The 21,579-nt window shown below is 32.4% G+C and overlaps 1 protein-coding gene across 3 annotated transcripts; it reads right to left on the reverse strand.

Moving 5' to 3' along the window:
• Window positions 1-952: 952 nt before the first annotated feature.
• LOC130645531 (androglobin-like) lies at window positions 953-20,990 on the reverse strand. Of its 3 annotated transcripts, none has more exons than XM_057451549.1 (32): window positions 20,870-20,990; window positions 18,917-19,031; window positions 18,214-18,264; window positions 17,996-18,094; window positions 16,060-16,143; window positions 14,203-14,475; window positions 13,903-14,042; window positions 13,373-13,563; window positions 12,574-13,099; window positions 12,089-12,375; window positions 11,330-11,540; window positions 10,540-10,597; window positions 10,140-10,371; window positions 9,445-9,595; window positions 9,113-9,227; window positions 8,724-8,876; window positions 7,833-8,160; window positions 7,283-7,511; window positions 6,906-7,059; window positions 6,355-6,539; window positions 5,718-5,799; window positions 5,515-5,638; window positions 4,862-4,983; window positions 4,395-4,439; window positions 4,223-4,322; window positions 3,987-4,090; window positions 3,822-3,887; window positions 3,128-3,226; window positions 2,715-2,940; window positions 2,448-2,544; window positions 2,050-2,230; window positions 953-1,680 (listed from the first exon to the last, which is right to left on the reverse strand). In XM_057451549.1, the coding sequence occupies exons 1-32, from the start codon at window positions 20,923-20,925 to the stop codon at window positions 1,498-1,500; spliced, it is 5,067 nt and encodes a 1,688-aa protein (XP_057307532.1). In that variant the 5' UTR covers window positions 20,926-20,990; the 3' UTR covers window positions 953-1,497. The 3 variants fall into 3 exon arrangements, 2 of the variants coding, with proteins under 2 accessions (XP_057307532.1, XP_057307531.1); XM_057451548.1 differs by having other exon boundaries at window positions 2,448-2,553; window positions 20,870-20,989; XR_008982713.1 differs by lacking the exons at window positions 953-1,680; window positions 2,050-2,230; window positions 2,448-2,544 and having other exon boundaries at window positions 2,898-2,940; window positions 3,822-3,904.
• Between the last annotated feature and the right edge of the window lie 589 nt (window positions 20,991-21,579).

Raw genomic sequence — 21,579 nt, forward strand, 5'->3', positions numbered from 1 at the left:
ATATTTTAGTGTAAATTTTAGGCAATTTTTCAATTTCTACTGTTAAAAAGCTACCATATTAGTTCAGAATCACTCACCTTCAGGCCATGAAGCTAGCTACTTTATGACAAATAGAAATTCAAACATTTATAATAGTACGTCCAGAAGGTAAAGAGAAAGTTGAATTCAAATTAACTAAACTCCCAAATTACATGAAAATGTTAACGTTCTTATCGGGACAGAACTAAAGCTGCCAGATATTTTTCAACTTTTGTGAATGTTAGCAAAAATGAAGCATATGATTATAAAATAATTTTGGCTTATTAGGTTCAAATGATTGGTTTCCGTTTAAATTTTTTAAACAAATGTCCGATGCTGTGAAAGTGGATTTAATACCGACAGTTTTCAACTTCGATAAGATGCGAATGAATTGTAAATTGCCTCTGATCAAATGAGATTACTTGCTATCGACTCGTCAGAATCTGAAATACGATATTCCGCCATTTTTTACTTTATAGTTTTCTGTTCTGTTATCGTTGCTGCTTACACGATATTAAATTATCAAAATAAACATAAATGGCGGTTTTAATTATTTCCCAATGCAATATTAATTAATTACTAACTCAGCTGTGAAGAGTAATAGTTTCCAACTTCTAACTAACTACGTCTGAATATGATTGCTCGTATGTAGTAATATTTAAAGACTCAATATAATACGATTTTATGATAACATATATGATGACAATGATGTGTGAATGATATATAATATATAGTATATGACATACAGGCTTATATAAGCTCATATATATCAGCAGTTTATTACGACATATATCCAAACAATGACTTTTAGAATATGATCAACTGAGGCGACTTGTGGCGCGACCCTTCCACACTATGGGTATTGTTAAATGACCAAGGGAAGCAAATTTTAGTAAATACCACCTAGTGGTTGCTCTAAAGGAAACACAAGTAATTTGAACAAAATATATATTAATATCTTTTTAAACACAAAAAAACTTCGTTAAAGAACACTACCATATTTGTTGAGTGAACCACAACTTGTAAACAAAATTTAAGATATATATAAATAATTTTACGTCGAAGCGTATTTACATCGTTAAAACTTTTTTATTCATATGATCGCTAAAAAGTTTGTAAACATATCATGCCTAAAAGGTTATCTAGAATTGAACAAAACTCAGGAGAACAACGCAAAAGTGTCAATTATGAAGATTTCAAATTAGAAGCGAACAATTGTTATAATATTTATAATAGTCTTGATTTAGAGCAAAATGACAAACAAAAAGGTGGAATACAAGTACCTAGAGAAAGAAATGCAGTAACCGTAATACTACGATTTCTGTGTACCTGGTTATTGTTGTAAAAAGCAAATAGGGTGGAGCATGTCATGGATTGATATATTGCATGCTTACTATGTAGACGCAATGAAAATCCAATTAAAAAACGAACCGCCAATGATGAGTAACTTGAACGCAAACATGATTTCTAGTACTCGTCTCATTTCTTCTTCGCTTTAGTAGGAGATTTTCCTGCTTTTGACGCCTTTCCTTTTGGTGTGGGCGTTCTTTTTTTCTTTTCTACTTCTAATTCAACAACTTCGACTTCTTGTTGCTTCACGAACTTTTGCTTGTAAGCATCTCTCGTTTTGTACAGCTCTTCTCGTCTTTGGTCAAGTAATAACTACATGTAACAAATAAACTAATTATAATTTAAACTTTCACAACTTACGCCCCTTATCCATTTTTAACGCCTGTCTATTAAAAGCTCCACCTTGGGAAACTCTATTCTAATAAGCGAGCATCTACCTTTTCAAACATTTAAAACTTCAATATTCCCCTTCTACTTTTTGCATGCCAAAATTTTTAATGGACTAAGTTCCTTAGCATGCATTAATTTTTTTTTAAAAATAGTCCGACGAAGAAATCAATTTTGTGACAATTTATTTTTATTTTTTAAGGGAACCTATTTCTTCAATTTCAAAAAGGGCTTTGTAATTTTCTTGTCAGATTTGTGAATTCGCGTATATATTAAAGAAAAAAAAAGACAAACCTGCAGCTTTTCATATTCTGCCAGCTGTTTTTCCTTCTCTAAATTTCTGGCTATGCGATCGTCTTCTCTCATGGACAACACCATCTCTCGCATCGCATCAAATTCGGTAAACTTTTTTTGGAGTTGTACTCGGATTTTTTCTTCTTCAGATTCATCAAGATGAATTTTCTTCCCGGTGGATCTAAAAATAAATTTAGAGATAATAAAGTCTTAATCGCTTGATTTCATTTTCCGCAATGACAAAAAAGGAATCAACAAACGAAAAAATAAGAACAGACCAAGGAACGGGTGGGGGGATGAAGGAGTGCTTAATAATTTTCGCTTAAACTTTATGCTGATTTTTCTTATAAAAAAATTAAACATCTAACCTTTCGAAAACTATTTATAAAAAACTTTACCTGATAAAAGGGAACACATCGATTTGTTTTAGGACACGATCAGTATCTTTCACAGGCGGTACATCGAATAGTTCTTCACTGTCAGCCTCTGACGTCACTGAATGAACTAAACATTATTATTTAACAGTCAATGAACGCGTAGTTAATCGATGTGGAATCTAAGTGTTTAATTTTTAAAGCCACATTAGTCATATCAAATCACAACGACAAAACAGACAATTCTCAGTGTTTGAAACAGTCAAAAATTTTAAAGACTTCAAAAATTACTTTCGCCTTCTTCAATGTCCTTTCTTGCTTCTCCTCCTACTTCTTTCTTTTTCGCATTTTTAATTTCTTTTTTCCCTTCTTCTTCAACTTTATTTACTTCTACTTCACCTTTACATTCCTCACTTTCAATATGTTTTTCTTCTCCATTCTCTACATTGGATGTGTCATCCTCAACAGCTGGCTTGTAAGTGTGAGACTCCAGATACTTGAGTCGGGATTGTTGAGCCTATGAGAAAAACATACCCAAAGTCGCACTAAATTCCGATTGCAATAATATTCAATTTTAATGCTGAAAGGTTTTGTACCGCAATAAAAATATTTTTGAATAGACTGCCTCAGTTGGATTTTAATTTTGGAACACGCCACAATAATAAAATCACTCCAAAAAATGGAAAAGAAAAGGAAGGTCAAACCTTTGCAGCTCTTCCAGGTTCTAAACTCTCCCACGCTGCTTTGATAGCTTTTATTTCGTCCTCTCTTTCCGTATCTCGTTTTATTTCAACAGAATTTTCCTGAAAAAACAAACAATGTGGAAATTAAGAATTCTCGTTCATAGAAAGCTTTTAAAAACATTTTTTTGATGGAGAACAATGTCTGACTAATTAGCTACACAAGTAATCATTAATTTTCCAGTAAACATGATCAAAATTTAAATGTGAAGACAAACACTGCTATTTTAGATGTAAAGTTCCAAAAAAGATAGTTTAGGTCAGCTTTTCGACAGCTTTTTTGACCAATTTTATTTACAAGAATATAGTTTTTTGCCCTTAAAAACAACGTTTATAATTAGAACAAAACTAAATCTATTTAAATGTTTGAGTGTATTGTTTATGGATGGCACTATTGGTCAGTGTTTACTTTCTCACTCCTGCCCTTATTAACAGACCGCTGAATCTTAAGCAAGGGAGTTCTGCCATCAACTGGAATGCGAATGTTTTGCAGAATTCATATCTATATTCTGCAACGTGACCATAAACAAAAACAAATCTGGTGTTTGGTTGTTATGGTGTTTCACTAGCTAATTAAAAATAAGAAAAAAAATCTCTTCATCGCGAAATTTTATTGAATGAAATATCTTCTTGCACAAAGCTCTCGATGTTAACTTACCGCCTCCGCATCAACTATAAAACGCAGACTCCAGTGAGGTTTTGTGGGATCCAATAATTGTTGTGTCTATATAAATAATACCACTTTATGCGATGACGCGAATATATTATAAAGACAGAAATAAGCTCAGTTCTGAATACTGATATGGAAAAATATGGAAATTACTTGTGACTCAGGTCTTGAACGATTTCCCTTCCCCTCTTTTTTACGATTCTTTCCAGCACTATTTTTCATCGGAGCTTCATTTTTGGAAACATTTTCTGACGGCGCTAAAATAGGTCAAAGAGCAAACAGTATCAATTTCAGAGATAGGAATGTTTTTATTTTTTCCTTGACTTGATTAATCTACATCTTTGTTGCTTTACAAAGAAGAAGAAACCGGATGATTGTAGCTACCTTACCTTCTTCTTCAGTTTTTAACACATCTACAAAGTTCCATTCTTTTTTGGTCAATGGCCAACTACCTCTATTAATGTAAGCTTGCAATATATACTTGTGAATCTAAAATGGGATGAAGACTTTATTTCACACCTGATGTGGTATTCAGTAAAAAAGTAAGAATGATATTGTCACCTGTTCCTCCTTAACTTCTTCACTATCTTCATTATCGTTATTTTTCTGGAAAGCAAAATAATTTTTTTAGTCTATATATAACTATATACATTCTACTGTGTAAATCACGTGTAGGACAAGTCTAGTTAAGATAACTGTAGTATCGCACTAAATTATATGATCGCAATTGGATTTCCTTGTCTGTAAAAAGGTCTCTTCCTGGGGAAAAATCTCCTTATCACTGCATTTGTACCATTTGACAAAAAAAATCGTTAATGCCGCTAAAGTTAAAGTTAAAAAGAAACAGATAAGGCTGGGGCTCTATAGAAGGAACTACTTAATTTCGTTTAAGCAACAAAAAAGATATAAAACTGAGACAAGGAAATAGTCGTTTCGAATAAACTGAGAATATACATATTCGTGAAAAAAAATGTTTTATTGTTGGTGAAAAAAAAGGAACATTTAAACAGAATAATAAGAATAACTACCACATCTACAGTAATGTTTGACTTTCGCTTCGCTTTATCAGGTGAAGCAGATTTTTTTGAAGACGGTCGTTTGACAGGTGCTATTTTGGTGTACGATCGCGCGGAGCCAGCACGTGAGTTTGCTAAATTGAAATATTCACAATTATTATAAATAATTTTTGTATCTTCTTTCAGAGGTAGGAGTTTATTTTGAATTCCTGTTAAAGATGCAGCCGTCGAAATGAAAAAAACAGATAAACATACACACAGTCACTATCTAAACCGTTTGAATATAATAGGGTAAAAAAACGTCATCATTGCCTTTTTCAAAAAACATAAGAGAATTTAAAATGAAACTTTAGCTGTAGAGCTGTAATTTTTTTTTTGCTTTCCAAAGAGCTATTCAACACGTTGCCTTTTTTTATTTTTTTACCAACCCTTTGAAAGCATCTCATTTATTAATTAAACTCTGATTTTAAGTTTTCAGTAACATTATATGGTCAAACTTAAACCTAAAATAAAACCACAAAGATTCTGTATTTTATTTTCATCATCTGTAAATTTTGAAGAATTGATTTTAATGTATAACTAATGCTGTTAAGGTTTATTGCTGTATATTTTTAAAAGTATAATATCCCACGCAATAACAAAATTAACACTGTGAACAATCTTACGAGCTGATAATGTGTTTTTCGTTTCATCTGCTGTTATCAATCTATCCTTGTAAAATAACATTGCTGGCAGAAGAACACTACCCTTCCCTTCACGACTATAAATTTCGATGCCGTTATCGATAACCTAAAAGAATTGAGATATTCTAAACAAAATAGTAACCAAAGAAACTGATTTCTAGGTACACAGATGAATTCAAATGTACCTGAAACAGCACAAAGACATCTTCTTTCGATGTTTTGAACTGTATACTTGAGACGATGTCTTCAGTAACTTTTACCTTATATCTAAATAAAAATATTATCATAATACAATTTAATTTAGGAGATTTAAATTGGCGAAAAATTAACACTTTAATTTCACGAAATTCACTTAAAAAATAAATGAACTTATTACCTTGCTGAAAGATCACCATTATTTTAATAATCTTAATATTGGAAACAACAACACACATGGCTAATGAAATCACACAAAAAATGCAAGGATTTTTTTTTAACAACAGAGCTAAATTACTGTTAAGTAAAACTGCAGTTAATCAAGCAAACACAAGACAATAAAAGTGCTCTGTTAATCCCTATTTCCTAGATAAAACTTTACTAGTTTCAAAAAAGTACATAGGCAGTCCAATTGCTGTCAATACCAGTTACGCGACTGAAGGTAATAATATCAATGTGTTTGACACGCACCCGTTCTTATTTGGGTCATTTACGGTTCACACAAGCGACAGAAAAATGCTGGCCAAGCACGGAATTTACGGGAAATCGCGGGTTTTCGTTTGCCGGCGGTTAAACTGCTTTCATTCATTTAAAAATTCCTTTCACTTCGATGATGAATTTCCTTACCTTAAAATTCTGTGGTATTTGTTTGGGATATAATAATTCTTGATCTCTTTTGTGACAAACTGACAATTCACATTGTCTTTGACAAGCGTAGGCAAAGGTTCTTTCTCCCCAATAATACGTAACCGACACTTTCCTGCAGGAATGTTAGATTCACTCTCTCCAGTAACCACAACAGTGTAGCCTTGCTAAATACAAGAAGTAAATGTTCATTGCAGTAACGATTGGCAAAACAGTAGCAAACGTCGATCCAAAACTCGTCTTTATTATTTCATTAGTTTAAATGTTTCTTATATTAATGATAAATTCCTGCAAGAAAGAACCAAAGGTTACTAGTTTAAATTTTAATTCTGGTTTCCTGTTACAACTTAATTTTGTTCTTTTTCCAGAAAAATTACTAGAACCTGCTACATCAAAATAAGGGAGAGAAGTGGTTTTTTTAAAACACGAAAGCAGATTCTTTGTTTCTTTCTAATAAGTAGTCAAATATGCAATAATTTTCGAAGTTCATTTTTATTACTTTTGTGGTAAATGACAGATCAAAATGTTCATACCTTGTTAGGTTGCATCGCTTGTGGGATGACTTTCGTGAAAACAGTTTTAGTTTCTTCATACGTATCATTGTTAATCACCTTCAAATGACTGCTGGTGACATTGCAGTAAAACTTTGGGAGCATTAATATTGGTTGCTCTACCATAAACACTTCCCTAACATGTACAGGTAGTATAAGTACTTAAAAAATACAACAACAGATGCAGTGTCAATAATAACAACAACAACAGATGCAGCAACAACAACAATAATAAAAACACCACCGCAGCCACAATAACAAGAACGGCGATAAGGATGAAAACAACAACAAAAAAGACGAAACCCAAAATGTTACCAATATCAGCCACAAACAGAACAAACAAGAAAAAACAAAATTACCTAAATAACAAAAAAAAACTATCTGCAGCTTGTTCGGGATAGCTTGCATTATAATCTGTGAACACAATTTTGTTCCATTCGTCTGCGTGGAATGGAAAGCACTTAGATAGGTTTGGTTTAGCATTAAACATTGCGCGATACAATTGTACAGCGAACGATTCTATTTTTGTTTCGATATGAGACCAAATTCTTTGAAGCAGTTCAACTACCAGGGTATTCTCAGCGCTTCCTAAAAAAACTTTTTCAAGTCAACGTTTGCTAGGATGTCGATTCCTAAAATGCTATTTCTTTTATAAAAAATAGTTCTTTTGATTTTTTTGCATTTTTTTGTCAATGCAATATATATTCAGTATTAGCCTTGAAACAGTTATTATTTTAAACTTAATAGTTTCCGAGTTATATCCATTTTTGGGCCAAAAAGTGATTCTGTGCTAACTTACTTTTGCGAATAAAGTTGTGAAAACAAATACAATCACAGGTGCAAATATTTGCAAATCTACTGAGAATTCTTAAAACAAGCTAAAGGTATCCCACCCGACAGAAAACATACCGGGAATATAAGCTCTCTTTAACTTCATAATGTAATAACATTTAAAAACAGCCTGTATTCGAGTGGCAGCATGACTGTGTTTGTTGAATGCCACAATTTCCGGCATACTAACACGTTGTCGGCGTTGTATGCCGTCTGAAGATTGTTGACGTGTTGTTGTTGAAATCACAACACTAGACGCTGGTCTGCGTTTCACACGTTCTGCTTTAAATTGTTTGAGGTGGAAGTAAGCTTGGTATTTTAAAGCTGCTATCGCAAAATTCATAGTAGGAGTGAAATTTTCAGCGAGTTCGTTCTTCAGTAAGTCGACAAAGCTTTTAACTAACACCTAAAAAAAACAAGTAAAAAAAATATGGTTTAAACAAAGTGTCAGAATCTGTACGTTAAAGGTTCACTGTTTTTTTTTCTGATTGAAATCGTACAAATGTAGAAATATGTAGTAGTTATCGCACAGTGCCGAGAAAAATATCGGAGATATTTTTTGAGTTTTTATATCCTCGTTTACATAGTTTGTTTTGTAAAAATAATTTTTGTTTTTATGAGAAGAAAATTATGGAAGAAATTTACCAACAAGTTCTCGTTTTTTAAGAAAACACTAACTTTACTTATCGAGTTTTTAACCAATCAGCAAAAAAAATATCAGCTTTGTGCACTGTAGAATTAAAAAATGAGTAAATTGCACTCGTTTCTCAGTAGAAAACAAAAACATAGCATATATTTCGTGTAGGTTAGCCAATCACAGTGCGAGAAAAACTCTTGCATACAAGACAATTATTAATCAACTGAAGCATTAGACAGAATTTGTCAGTCATGAATTTTAATAACCCTCAACAGATGAAACTTTTGCCGTTTTTCTTTCGCATTTTTAAACACATAGGCGACGTTAAATACCTCAAAATGATCTCTCCGAATTGATGTCGATCGTTTCTCTGTACCAAGCAATAAAACGAAATTCTCACAAGCTGAAGAATCGCTGAAACTAGTAGCGATTCTTTTAAGTTGATTCAACACATTTATGCCATGTTCAACAAACAAAGCACTTTCCTATATTAGGATAGAAAAAATAAAACAACAAAAGCGAGATCGCTTACAAGGTAATATAAACACTGGGAAATAGTAGGTCATTCTCAACCGATCCCCGAGATTAGACCTTGCTGGGAGAATTTCACTACGAGTATTCCCAGCATTGAACAATCAATTTTTTCTGGTGTTTTGAGGCTGTGGGAGAACTGATTTCTTTAACCATTATGAAACAAAAACCTGTGTGTAAAAACACAAACCTTAATTAGTTGTTGCATAATTGTGTTTTCATCACCGAGCACAAACGCATGCGTGGAAGTGATACAAACATGGTATCCTAGTGGTGCATTAACAACCAAACGTAACACATGTCTCCTGAAAGTAAATATAGGTGACGATTATTAACCAGCATTATAAAAAATGGTAGTTATCAGACATTAAAATAAGGTGTCTGCATCACACTACAAATGTATTGTTATGTTCACCTTTGTTATAAGGTAAGAGTTTTATTAAACAAGGATTTCATACAGATTTCTTTTCTCAAAGAAGCATACAAACAAATTTCATGACCATATTTTAACCATATTCATACCCAGGCGGCAGGTTCAGAGCAACAGCTTTGATACCAGTAGTTTTTATTCGCAGCAGTGGAGGATCAATTGTTACGTGCTTCCAGTAATAAGGTTCAACAACCAAACTGCCAGGCTTGGGAGTTAGCGCTTGTATCGTAGCTTTCTCATTTTCTAAAAGAAAAACAATAACAAATTACACCAAAACCTCTCTAGACATTTGTGGGACTAAAATATTTGTTCACGTTTTAGGTTTCTTGTAAAAGATTCTCAAATTTTATATAGATCTGTTTTGTGTTTTTCAGGCTCTTCATTCCCTTTCTCGCTGTCCAATGCCAATATATTACTTATTCTGAATGAACATGCAGTTGTTGTAGAAAGTATAAAATCGCAGCGGACTGTCTGTGTTATCCACTTTATTTAAATTGCGTTTGAAGAAATATACTTCAGAAATGTTAGTTCATTTTGTGTCTCACAATTGGAGTCATCATTCCACTTTTCATTTTGTGTCTCACAATTGGAGTCATCATTCCACTATTTGGTGCATTTATTGCATTTCGTAACATTGACAAACCAGTTTCTCATAACAGTAGTTTGTCAAAGTCAATACACAATATGGTTTCTGATTATACCTGCTATGTTAACAAGAATTGGACAGTCTTCTTAAGTATATTGCGTAAACAAGAAAGCTAATAAAATAATATAACACTGAACATACCTTCTCCCTTTGTAATATTTGAACTTAAATTTGGATCAAACCATCTTGAAAAAGATGCAAATGATACCACAACTTCTGTATTCACAACACAATCGACAAGTAGATACGGTGAAGAAGGATTATTTAACCAGTTTCCACCAAGATTTGATGTTACCGGACTCAAAGTTGTGCTTCTACTGCCCGAGTTTGCGTTGACACCTTTTTTAGTACGGTCAGATTTTGAATCTACATGCTAAATAAAATATCCGGGGAAAAATCACAATATGCATCAGCAATTTAATGCTACTGGGGATTCCATGCTGATAGATGAATCCTTGACTCATACAACTTAACACTGTAACATTACCTACAAGATGTGTATCAATAAATGCTTTATTTTGTCATTACAGTGTCATCATACCTTCATTTCACATGAATGTTTTGTATAAGGTTTTGGTTTGTGATATACCCACAATGTTCTAAAACATAAAATATCAGAAAAGCATTGTCCTCTATCCTACTTTGTTGTTATAATATATTATGTTTTCTATAAGGAGCCTGGTAATGATAAATCGAATGCAAAGAATACTAAGAGCTTTAAATTGTTAAGAAACCTCGAGTACAGCTTTTTTACTCGATAAATTAAGACACTTCTAGGGTGCTTAATAATATCTCATTTTCTCCAGCAGTTTTTTTAAGAAAAATGTTGATATATTGTAAATTGAAGTTCTTTGTTATTCTTTTGTGGGGACAAATTAAATTATCTTCTTCTTTCCTGAGAAACACATAACAAACGTTTTACACATAAAATTATAAAAATTAAGAAAAGTGCACTATTAAAACTATTATGGTTTTCATTTGACTGCATTTTTTGCTATAGGACAAAAAGCTTATGAGCTTATTTGTTAGCGCCTTCACACTTGGACAAAATTAGAGATTTTGTCCAAGTGTTCACACGGTAACAAAACATCTTGTGAGTATTTTGAGCTACAGTAGGAAATACAGTAAGATGCAAATGAGCCTTTAGGCTCTTTTCTTGATTCTTATAAAATCATTGAGAAATTTAAATGCAAATAACAAGTTAATATTTATGAATTTAACATTAGTTCTTCAAAAATCACACAAAACATCACATTTTCTATTTTTGCATTTATAAAATTATCACTTAAAATTGTTTTGATGTTTTGGTGTACCAAATCATGTCTACTTACCTAAAACATTGACAGAAGTCCACAAAATCCATCCACAAATTACCCTTTTTGACTTCTTTAGCCTCGTTTTCTGTAATATCCTCCTCCTCTGACTCTACCACCGATTTTGTATCCGTTTCATAAGACGTCATGTTAATGTCTGCAGAAACTTCGGCTGTCGATTGTTTTGATTCGTCTGATTTCGTGTCTTTCAAAATAGACTTTCTTACATCTAAATATTTTACTTAAAAATTCAGAAAAATAAAACTTAAGATGCATATTCAAGTAAACTCGACTTCGTGAGAATACCTTGCACTAATATTATTATTATTCTAATATTATTCTGAATGTTGTAAAAGGATTTACAACTCACTTAAAAGCTGCTATCAATTTATCAGCTTCCGATTTCCTCACAGTTTTTGGGAGGGAATTATACAACTGTTCTCCTATCAAAAAGAAACCAGATCTTTGGAATTCAAGCTTGACTTTAGGTAAATGAAGTAAAATATTACTATTTTTCTTCATGTTTTGTATGTTCGTTGAGTTGGCAGTTTCAGTCGTCAATCAAAACAAGAAAAGAATCAGTAAATTTAGTGTATGCTGATAGTACTGCTATAATTCAGTTAGGGTTAGTGTAGAGGCCATATGGAAAACTTCATGCCTTGTCGGCATTTTTATGGGAAAACGTTTTAAAAGCCATAACACACTATATATATATATCAAACAATCAGTACATTTATCATAAAAAATACATAGAAAAGAATAGAAAAAGAGAATTACCTTTACTTGATTTGATAGGTCTGGGTGGCACTTTTGATGCAGAGCCAACACTAACTTGTGATGAGATAGAAAGGCTTCTATTTTTCTTACTGCTAGCTACTTCAGCTTCATCAGACACAGTTTGTGTAACTGCTGGTAAAGTAGGACGCAATTCTGCAGAAGACAATATTGATAGATCTGGAGTATCTGCATAATGTATTGGTATTTCATCATTTCCATCTTGACCCTCCTCACTTACACTTTCCATAGGTGTGGCAGGTTTGAACCTGTCCCATTTCGTAGGTGAGCTAGAAAAAACGCATTTCATAACTTATTGTACTTATTGTCAAATGTAAACTGCAACTACAGCTTCCGGTTAACAAGGCAATGAATTGTACAGACATCATCTAAAAATGAAGTTGATATGGTACAACACATTACAAAGATAAACCTCTCTAGCAAATACTCCGAAGAAGGTTCACACTCATAAATAAAATCATACATACACACTGTTAGAACCAACAAGAGGTTTAGAGCCAACTTTAAAATTAAAAAAAGGAGAATTCAGCTCCAAACATTTATAATCTTTAGGTTCTTCTGGGCATTTTGGTGGATCAATTGGTTCCTTTTTCTTTTTTTGCCTAATTAATTTCCATCTTGGAACTTGAATTGGAACTGGTGGAGCCACTAAAGGGCAATCTCTGGTCATGTTGATCAACACAGGATGGGGTAGGTTATGTGATAGCCCGAATAGTCGTAGCTTTTCAGATGCATCTGCCATTTCTTTTAACTCAGAAACTTTACTTGGTCTACTGGGAGGATTAGAAAAACTTGCAAACAACAAAACATCAGGTAAGGGTGTCTTCGACACACTGGATACATGAGAAATTTTCTCTTTGCTGATTTTTATTTCTTTTTCAGTGCTCGTTTTAGTTTTTTTATCTTCCTTAGTTTTTTCTTCTTTCTTGTTTTTTATGTCTTTTGATTCTTTCGGAGCAAGTTCTGTTTTGGCAGAATCTTCTGTTGATAAGCCTGCAAGTTATAACGAAGATGAAAATGATTAGATGCATGATCATGCTAAGGCTTTTTTATCGCAGCATCTCTTAAAAGCAATGCAATCCCTAAGATATTAGCAGTTAACAGGAAAATATTTATCCCTATTCTTGCAGTTTATAAGCATTTTTGGGGGGATCTTAACTGTAAATACCGAAAACAGATTGATGTTTAGAAAAAAGCACATTGTGCTAACCATCAAGTTAAATTCACGCTGAAAAGAAAAATGCTAATATACAAACACTGACTTACTGTTACCAGCATGTTCTTCAGGTGGAGGAGTTGGTTGAGGTAGCTTCCACTTTGGTAATAGTTGTAGTAAAAGTTTCCACATTTGTTCATCGTAACATTTGTTCAATGGTATCTGCTCAGGCAGCCATCCAGTCAAACAATATATAATATTCACATCCCCAAATTCACAATTCTCCTGACCACCATAGTAACTGTCAATAGAATTTAACAGAACGCTTTTATGATGAAACTTGAAGCCAGTTTAAATATGGTACACAAAACTAATATAACAAGACATACACATATCAAACTTTATCAAGTTTACCTTGATACTTTTATTCTCTCTGTACCTTACTGACAAATTTGAAATTTCACTTTTCCTAAAATTGTTTTTTAGGAAAACTTTCGTATTGCATAAATTTTACCTCTTGTTACGTAATTATACAAATATTAAGTAAATTTGAACCAGGTACAACACCTGACTCATGAAGCAATTATACAGGTGTACAATAACAATCACGAAGTGGATATCAAAAGTTAAGGAAACATACTCAAGTGAAGTAACTTTAATTAACGCTTTACTGATGATAATTGGCCACAGTTCATTTCCTCTCGTTGTTAAAGGCAACAAAGGCTTCATATTTTCGTCACAAGGTATTAAATCATCAACAATTATCTTACGGTGACATCCCTAAACCAAATTATATTATGTGTTAGTACATTGAAAGTTGTTGACAAAGCTAAATTATTAGAACATAAATATTGTATTAAAAGAATACATTTTAATAAATTATCACAATGTCATCTAAATGTTTAAAACACCGCAGCAAGAGTTTCAATTAACAACGTACCATCCAGAAGATTTTCACAGCATATTTTCCTGCTGAATTGATTGCAGGAAAATTTGATTTTGCATTTTCTTTTGGCCATATCAGATCCCATAGTCTCCAACAACTATCATCTACGTTCTCAACATCTTTACGACTTTTATCAGCTTTTGAAGTACTTTGTTCTTTAAAAGAAGATGTTTTCATTCGCAACAGATTGCATTTCGCATCTGGTTCACTGGCTGGTGTAAAGACTTGAAGCAATGATGTGTAGCTTGATATAATGTATCGCATAAACTAAGGGAAAAATGTTTCTATAAAGAAGCATCTCCAGTAAACTATATCCTGAACATTCATTATGATGGTAGGAGCCTGCTTGAATCTACTAATGACAATTGCTACCCAAAATCATGAACATATTGTTGTATTACTAAGTGTTTTTTTTTTTACTAAAAACGAATGTAGTGTAAAAAGCTTAGTTTTCAAATTTATCATGTAGACTAATTCATCGAACTTCATTCTCCACTAGTATAGTAGCTACATGGGCAGGATAAATTTGGTCCCAGATGGACCTTTGTTAATGGACGTGACCTCTGCACAGGAGGTGATGTCAATTATTTTGACAAGTTTTCAAGTTATCCTGCCCTAAAGTTATAACTGCAATGTAATGTCTTTGCTAATCATATTTAATGCTATTGACATCGGTGAAATGCATCCATAAAGTTAGAAAGGTTAACAAATAACACATCAATCTTTAAGCTACATCAAAGAAAAATGAAAATGTCCAACTTGAGCATTACAGACAGATTTATCTCTCATTTTAACATGAAATTTTATATGTAACTGAAAATACCAAAACCAGGTCAAAATTCAGTTTCCGAAGAAAATGTTATTTTTTAAAAAAAAATGGGTAAATTTGTTTTATCTATTTAAACATTATGTAATTACAAAGATTTTAGAAAGATTGACATTAATGACAATTATAAAAGTTGGTGAAATCATTGTAGTGTACTTTAAAGTTTAAGGTCAAATAACTTGGAAACAAGTTATATTAACTGACATTATTTCCTTCGTGGGTAACTACTGATCACCTGAGATCAAATCAGGACTAATTTCATTTAGCTGGGTCAACCAGTCCATTGAAGGACAGACGGATTGATGACATCATCAAAATACCTAAAAAACTCAATATCTCTATAACTGTCAAAAACAGATAGGACATACATTCCTGATCAGCGTTTGAAGCTCTACACATTAGAGGCAACAGCTAAAAAAGTTTCTTAAAATCAAGGCAATGCTAACGTCATCAAAACTCCCAGACCAACCTATATTTTTTCATTTTGATTCTTCCTAAGTGGATGTTACCCTGGGTTTATTGACTAGACCCTTTGTTATTATTAAAGGTATGAGTTATAACTCTTTCAAGATTTTAAAAATTAAAAGAAAGTATAAATAGTCTCAATATTGTTAAAAATCAAATTAAATCAGGATTTTATACATTGATAATATACATTTTCTTTATTACCCTTATTCGAAAAAAGATAAATATAAAAAAAAAGAAGATAATTGCTAATCTATATTAAATAATATTACCTTAAGGCTCCTTGTAAAGAGGGGAGGTTAATATAACATAAAAAATTAAATAATATGGATGGGTATTTAACTTTGGCCAAGGAGAATCCTAACTAGGGAGCAAATTTCCTGGAAAAATGTCTAAAATTTAGCATCTTCAGATTGTCAAAAAGCTATTTAGATTTTACTTTGCTAGAAGTTTTTTTTAAAAAAAAAAAGCTATAAACCTAAATCACACTGATCAAAAACTATTTAAAGCTGTACAAAAATGAAATACTGCTGTAAAGAAAGATATTTAAAAAATCTTACCTCACTATCTGTAATATGTTCATTAGGGGTCACTAGATCAATCACATTCTCATTGACATGTTCATTGCTCACAATGATAGGATTCTAAATAAATTTCGATGTGAATAAAAAAACTGCAGGGAATAAAGTTTTCATTTTTTGTCAGTTTATGCACCACAGTGTGAGGAAGATAAAGATAAGTTTTATGATAAGTTATTAGCAGTCACATTAGGGTTTGGAGACAGTGAACTTGCTAGGAAGTAATTTTAAGGTTATAGAGGCACGCATGGAGGCTACGAATTTAGGAGCAGAAAAAAGGAAGAAAGAGTGGAAAGCAGGTATTAGTAAGAATATTTACTTAAAAGCTAAGCGTTGTGCTGGTATAGCAGTGTTTAAGGCAAAATCAGAAGCAGAGAGAAACAGATTTGGAGATTTGTTAAGGAGGAAAGACCAGCGCAATGAGGTGTTCAAGACAGCAAAGCAAATGAAGAAGACTAATGAAGATGTTGTAGGTGAGAAGTGTATACGTAACGATGAAGGTGTTTTGGCTAGCACAGAGAAGGAGAAAAAGCTAGCTTGGAAGAGTCATTATCATTGGTTGCTTAACACTGAGTTTGATTGGGATGAGGATAGAGAAAGATTTTGATAGAGTGTTACGTAAAATTGTTTGCTGGGCTATGAGAAAATTAGGTATGGATGAGTGGCTAGTTACAATGGTACAGTCTATGTACAGTAAAGCTAGAAGTTGATCAGAATTAACAATTCACTTAGTTATGAATTTGAGAAAATTAGGTAAGGATGAGTGGTAAGTTAAGATGGCACGGTCTATGTACAGTAAAGCTAGAAGTTGAGTCAAAATTAACAATTCACTTAGTTATGAATTTAGTGTAAATTTTAGTGGACATTAGGGTTCTGTAACTAGTCCTTTGTTGTTTGTTTTAGTTTTAGAAGCGCTGTAGGTGAAGTTCAGAATAGGTTGTGTATGGAGTAATTGTATGCAGATGATTTGGTTCTAATAGCAGAGTCGGTGGAAGAATTAGTTGAGAAGTTTGAGAAAGGGAACAAAGGACTAGAAGAGAAAGGGTTAAGAGTGAATGCAGCACTATCTAAATTTATGATTAGTAGCATTATAGCCAAGTGTGACCTTGTAATTGGAAAGTGGCTTTGCGGAGTTTGCAGGAAAGGGGTTGGTAGGAACTCAATTTTTTGTCAGACTTGTAAGCATTGGGTACACAGGAGTGCAAGAGGAAGGCTACGAGCTGACATTCAGTTTGCATGCAAGTGTTGTAAAGGTGAGATTATAGTCAATGAAGTATTTTCAGCTTTAATGATGTACAACAGTGGCTCGTACGAAATGGTTTCGCGCTTTTGTTACTTAGGTGATATGCACAATAGGTTCTGCTTAGAAAAAGTTCGGAGTTGACTAGCAGAGTCTTGTCAATTGAGGTGAAAATTAGGTTGTATGAGGCCTGTGTAAGAAGTGTTATGTTATACGGCAGTGAGAAATGGGCAGTGATGCATGAAGAATGATTATGAGAATGGTTAGGTGGATGTGTAACGCCACTGTGAGAACCGCAAGAGTTCAGATGAGCTAAGAAGCAGGCTATGTATCTACAGCATTAAGGATGTTATCGAGATAAGAAGATTGAGTTGGCTGGGACATTTACAAAGAATGGATGAGGATAACTGGGTAAGTAAGTGTAGAGATTTGATAGTTCCTGGGACAAAGCCAGGAGGTACACCGAGAAAGATTTGGCAGGAGGTAATAAGGACAGACTTTATGCAGAGGATTTTGAGTTTACACCTAACATAGTTTATATCAGATTAAAATAGGGTTAATAATATATCCCGTCAAAGCCATGCTAGCATGGAAAAAGAAAAGCCAAAATGATCATGATGATGATGATTAATCTTCAGCAGAGTCATATGAACTGAATGCAAAAATAAAATTAAATACGTTTTCATCAAAAAGATCTGTTGGTCTTTTCCACGCTTTGACTCGATGTTGCAATGACAGTGGAAGATCTAGTTTACCTTCTGGATCATCAAAGTAATGCTAAAGGTAATGTAAAGTAAATAAATAAAATGTTTTATTTATTTAAATGTCAACTAGGTTTTGGACATATCACAATAAGGTAAAATATAAACAAAAATTTAAAAAAAGTAAGCCATTACCACTGTTGCAATTGGACTCCTTCCTCTCTCTTTTTCCTTTTTCCCAGTATCCTTAAAAAACAGGCATGGAATATGGTCAGCCATTGATAGAAAACACTGATTTACCATTTTAATACCATTTTACAAACTCTGAATATCAATAAACTAGTCTGTGGTCTGTGGATAAATCCACGGGTTCACCTGTCCTTTATTTACCGTAATTGGTATGTCTCGCTACTGTGGTTACCATTTTGTGTGACAGAATGATGTATACTGGTATTATAATATGGATAGTTAAAGCTATAACAAAAGGCAACACAACAGAAACATGAACCTATGCTTTTGTTTGCTCATAAAATGTTTTTTTTTTGTTTTTTAAATGGTCTGGGTCTTTTGATTATAAATATTGTATGCCCTTTTAGTTGGCAGTTATAACATGATATACTCAGCTTGAAACTTAAAATTCGAATTTCAAAAAAGTTCTACCAACATGTGACAATATTTCGTTTTAACAAGTAGGGATACATCCAGACCAATTTAGACATCAGTATATCGTTTTGGAGGACTTTTAATCAAAACAAGAGATCAAAATATTTGATTATCTAAGGATATTTTTAGATCCCATACAGAAGGAAGTCATAAAGAAAAAGATAAATACAAAAAAAGAATAAGATGTTGACTATGTAGCACAACTATCTATATATAGTAATAGCAACAAACAAACCCATTTTTCATTTAGTATGTCTTGGTCATTCCATTCACTCCATATTGGAATGGGTAGTTTTCTTTTCGACGATGGTCTTTCCTCAGAATTAGGTTGTGGAACAGCAGATGGATTGCTGAAAAAATAAAATAACTTGTAAAATCAGGAGAAATTACATGACAAAATTAAGTGAAATTCTTGTACATATGGGCTTCCATCTCCAATAATAGTTTAACTAAATGTAACTTATGAAAAGAATGTGTGTAATGCTTACAAGCGGGATGTATTTTAGTCTTATTTCTAAATGGCACAGGAACCATTTTTACATCACATAATCACATCCATAAAGAAGACTGATGTTAAGACATTAAAAATATTATTTGTACTTTTAACTTTGACGCCAAATAATTTTAAAAAAGGAAATAATTAATGTCAGTTCCACCAGCATGGGAAAATAGGGTCAAAACTGGGTAAGTTCCCCTTGGGTTAGTCCTTTCAGAATGGATAGATTGATGACATTATCGCAAAGCCATTTAAGGTGACAGTTATCTTTTTAAAACTTAAAAAAAGAAAAAATTGACATAATTATATAATTTATATTACAAATTTTATAACTATAATACTAGATCTTTCACCAAAAATATTAAACTTAAAATCCAAAATTAAAATCCAGCAAATAATTTTGCTAAATATAGTTCCAGTGACGTAAATTTAATAAAGCAATGGTACTAACAACAAAGATCATGTGTAACATAAAAGTTTACAATTGACTTTATGATTTGCTGTGCGTAAATACTTTCACTCTGGATGTTTTTTTAAACATTTTATGGAAGAGAGGATGCTACCCAACAACCTTCAAGCAACCAGAATAACAACAAAATTGGTGCGTAACAGAGGATTTTACAACTATCCTTTTGAACTGGTGTGTCCTTTTTTATGTGGTTAACCCAAATTTTAGTTAAAAAGGGAAGCTGATAAAGAACTATGAACTTGTACAAAGTTGAAACTCATGAAAGTCTTTTTTTATCATACACTTTTAACTGAAAATATTTGTTGACTCAGCAATTAAGACAGTGAGTCAAAATAATTTTTGTACTTGCTAAGGCCCATATATTTAAGAAATAGTAATGAAATTTTGTATGCATAAAACACTAAGTAAATAATGCAGTTATTTAGACAGCTAAAAAAGACTAACTGCCACCTCAAACTTGGATTATTCCTTAACTGTTTATTATTGTGAGTTTTTCAACGTAGATGGTTCACTGCTGACGCTATCAAAATTTATAAATTCTGATATCTTCTCAATCAACAAGACGACAGACTACAAAATAGCGGCAATGACTAACAGCATTTCAAAAATAATTTTTCTTTATGCAAGCACATGGTTATTGTTGATGTCATTAAAATTTTATTTCTGTACACTTTATTTTTTCCGAGTAACAGGGTTGTACCACGGTCAATATATTAGTCCACATAATAATTCTGTCTGTAGCAGGCATAGTGGATGTGTTCATTTCCAGTGTTGTAATTTTTTTGATGATAGGATGCAACTAGTACAATAATAACACCAATACGTTAATAAGATTATTGCATCCATTGCATTGCAGATATAACGCACCTGTGGGTAAAGACCATACATGACTAGAATCAGTTCTAATCCCTTACAGCTTGACCAACATGTCATAATCTACAACCACTCATCAAAAGGACACGATTCTATATGTTATTTTAATCAGAGGTTATTGCTAACATCATCAAATTTTAAAAATAAATCATCCTTTTCATTCTACCAAAGTGGATTTTATCTTACTATTTTAAATTACAAATTATTTGTGCTTGATATTTAGTGTTTCTGTAGCCATGCATGCATTTGAGGATAAAAAAACTATAAACTAGCTGTACCTTAAAGTTATATCTTCAAGGAAAAGAAATAATCTACTTATAGTTGCAAGCTTAAGAAGTGAAAAAACTTACTCTTTCAAAGCAACATGATCCTTGGATTCCTTTTTCTTGGGTGCTTTTGAAGCCATTCAAACCAAATTGGAACACAAATTACATGATTTTTTATCTAATAAATGCATGAAGATATCAGGGTGTGTATATTACACAATGTTTATAATGATATCAACAGAAGCTTAATAAGTTTGCCTTGACACAAAATATGCAGGTTCACATAATCCTATAGCGAAATATAGCTTAGAAAGAATAAAAAATAACGAAAAGTATCCTAAGTTTGCAAAAAAATAATCTGGAATGCTATAAAAATTGTAGTTGATAGCTTTAAGTTGATAGCTTCGGTATCAATAAAACTAAATTAAAATATGATTTTGTATTCAGTCAGTTTATTTGTTACACACACTAAATTTACTCCCTGCATTGTATGCTAAAAACATCAATTTCTCAGTACTAAAAACTGATGTCAAAACTTTTGAAGAACAAAAAAACAAAAAAAAAAACTTACTAAAGCAATTCCATGTACCTAAACACGCACATGCATAGACTTAACCTTAGCTTCATAGAAAATTGGTTGCATTATGAAGCGTTTTAGGAGACATTAAATATATTAGTCTTTAATAAATCAGTCAATATTTACAAGATAATTACAAGAATAGATAACAGTGATATGTTATTTGATGAGATGTGACATTCACACAGAAATACTATTTTCTTATACGCAGATAAAT

Source organism: Hydractinia symbiolongicarpus, chromosome 5, assembly GCF_029227915.1.
Source record: "Hydractinia symbiolongicarpus strain clone_291-10 chromosome 5, HSymV2.1, whole genome shotgun sequence".
Classification (NCBI taxonomy): domain Eukaryota; kingdom Metazoa; phylum Cnidaria; class Hydrozoa; order Anthoathecata; family Hydractiniidae; genus Hydractinia; species Hydractinia symbiolongicarpus.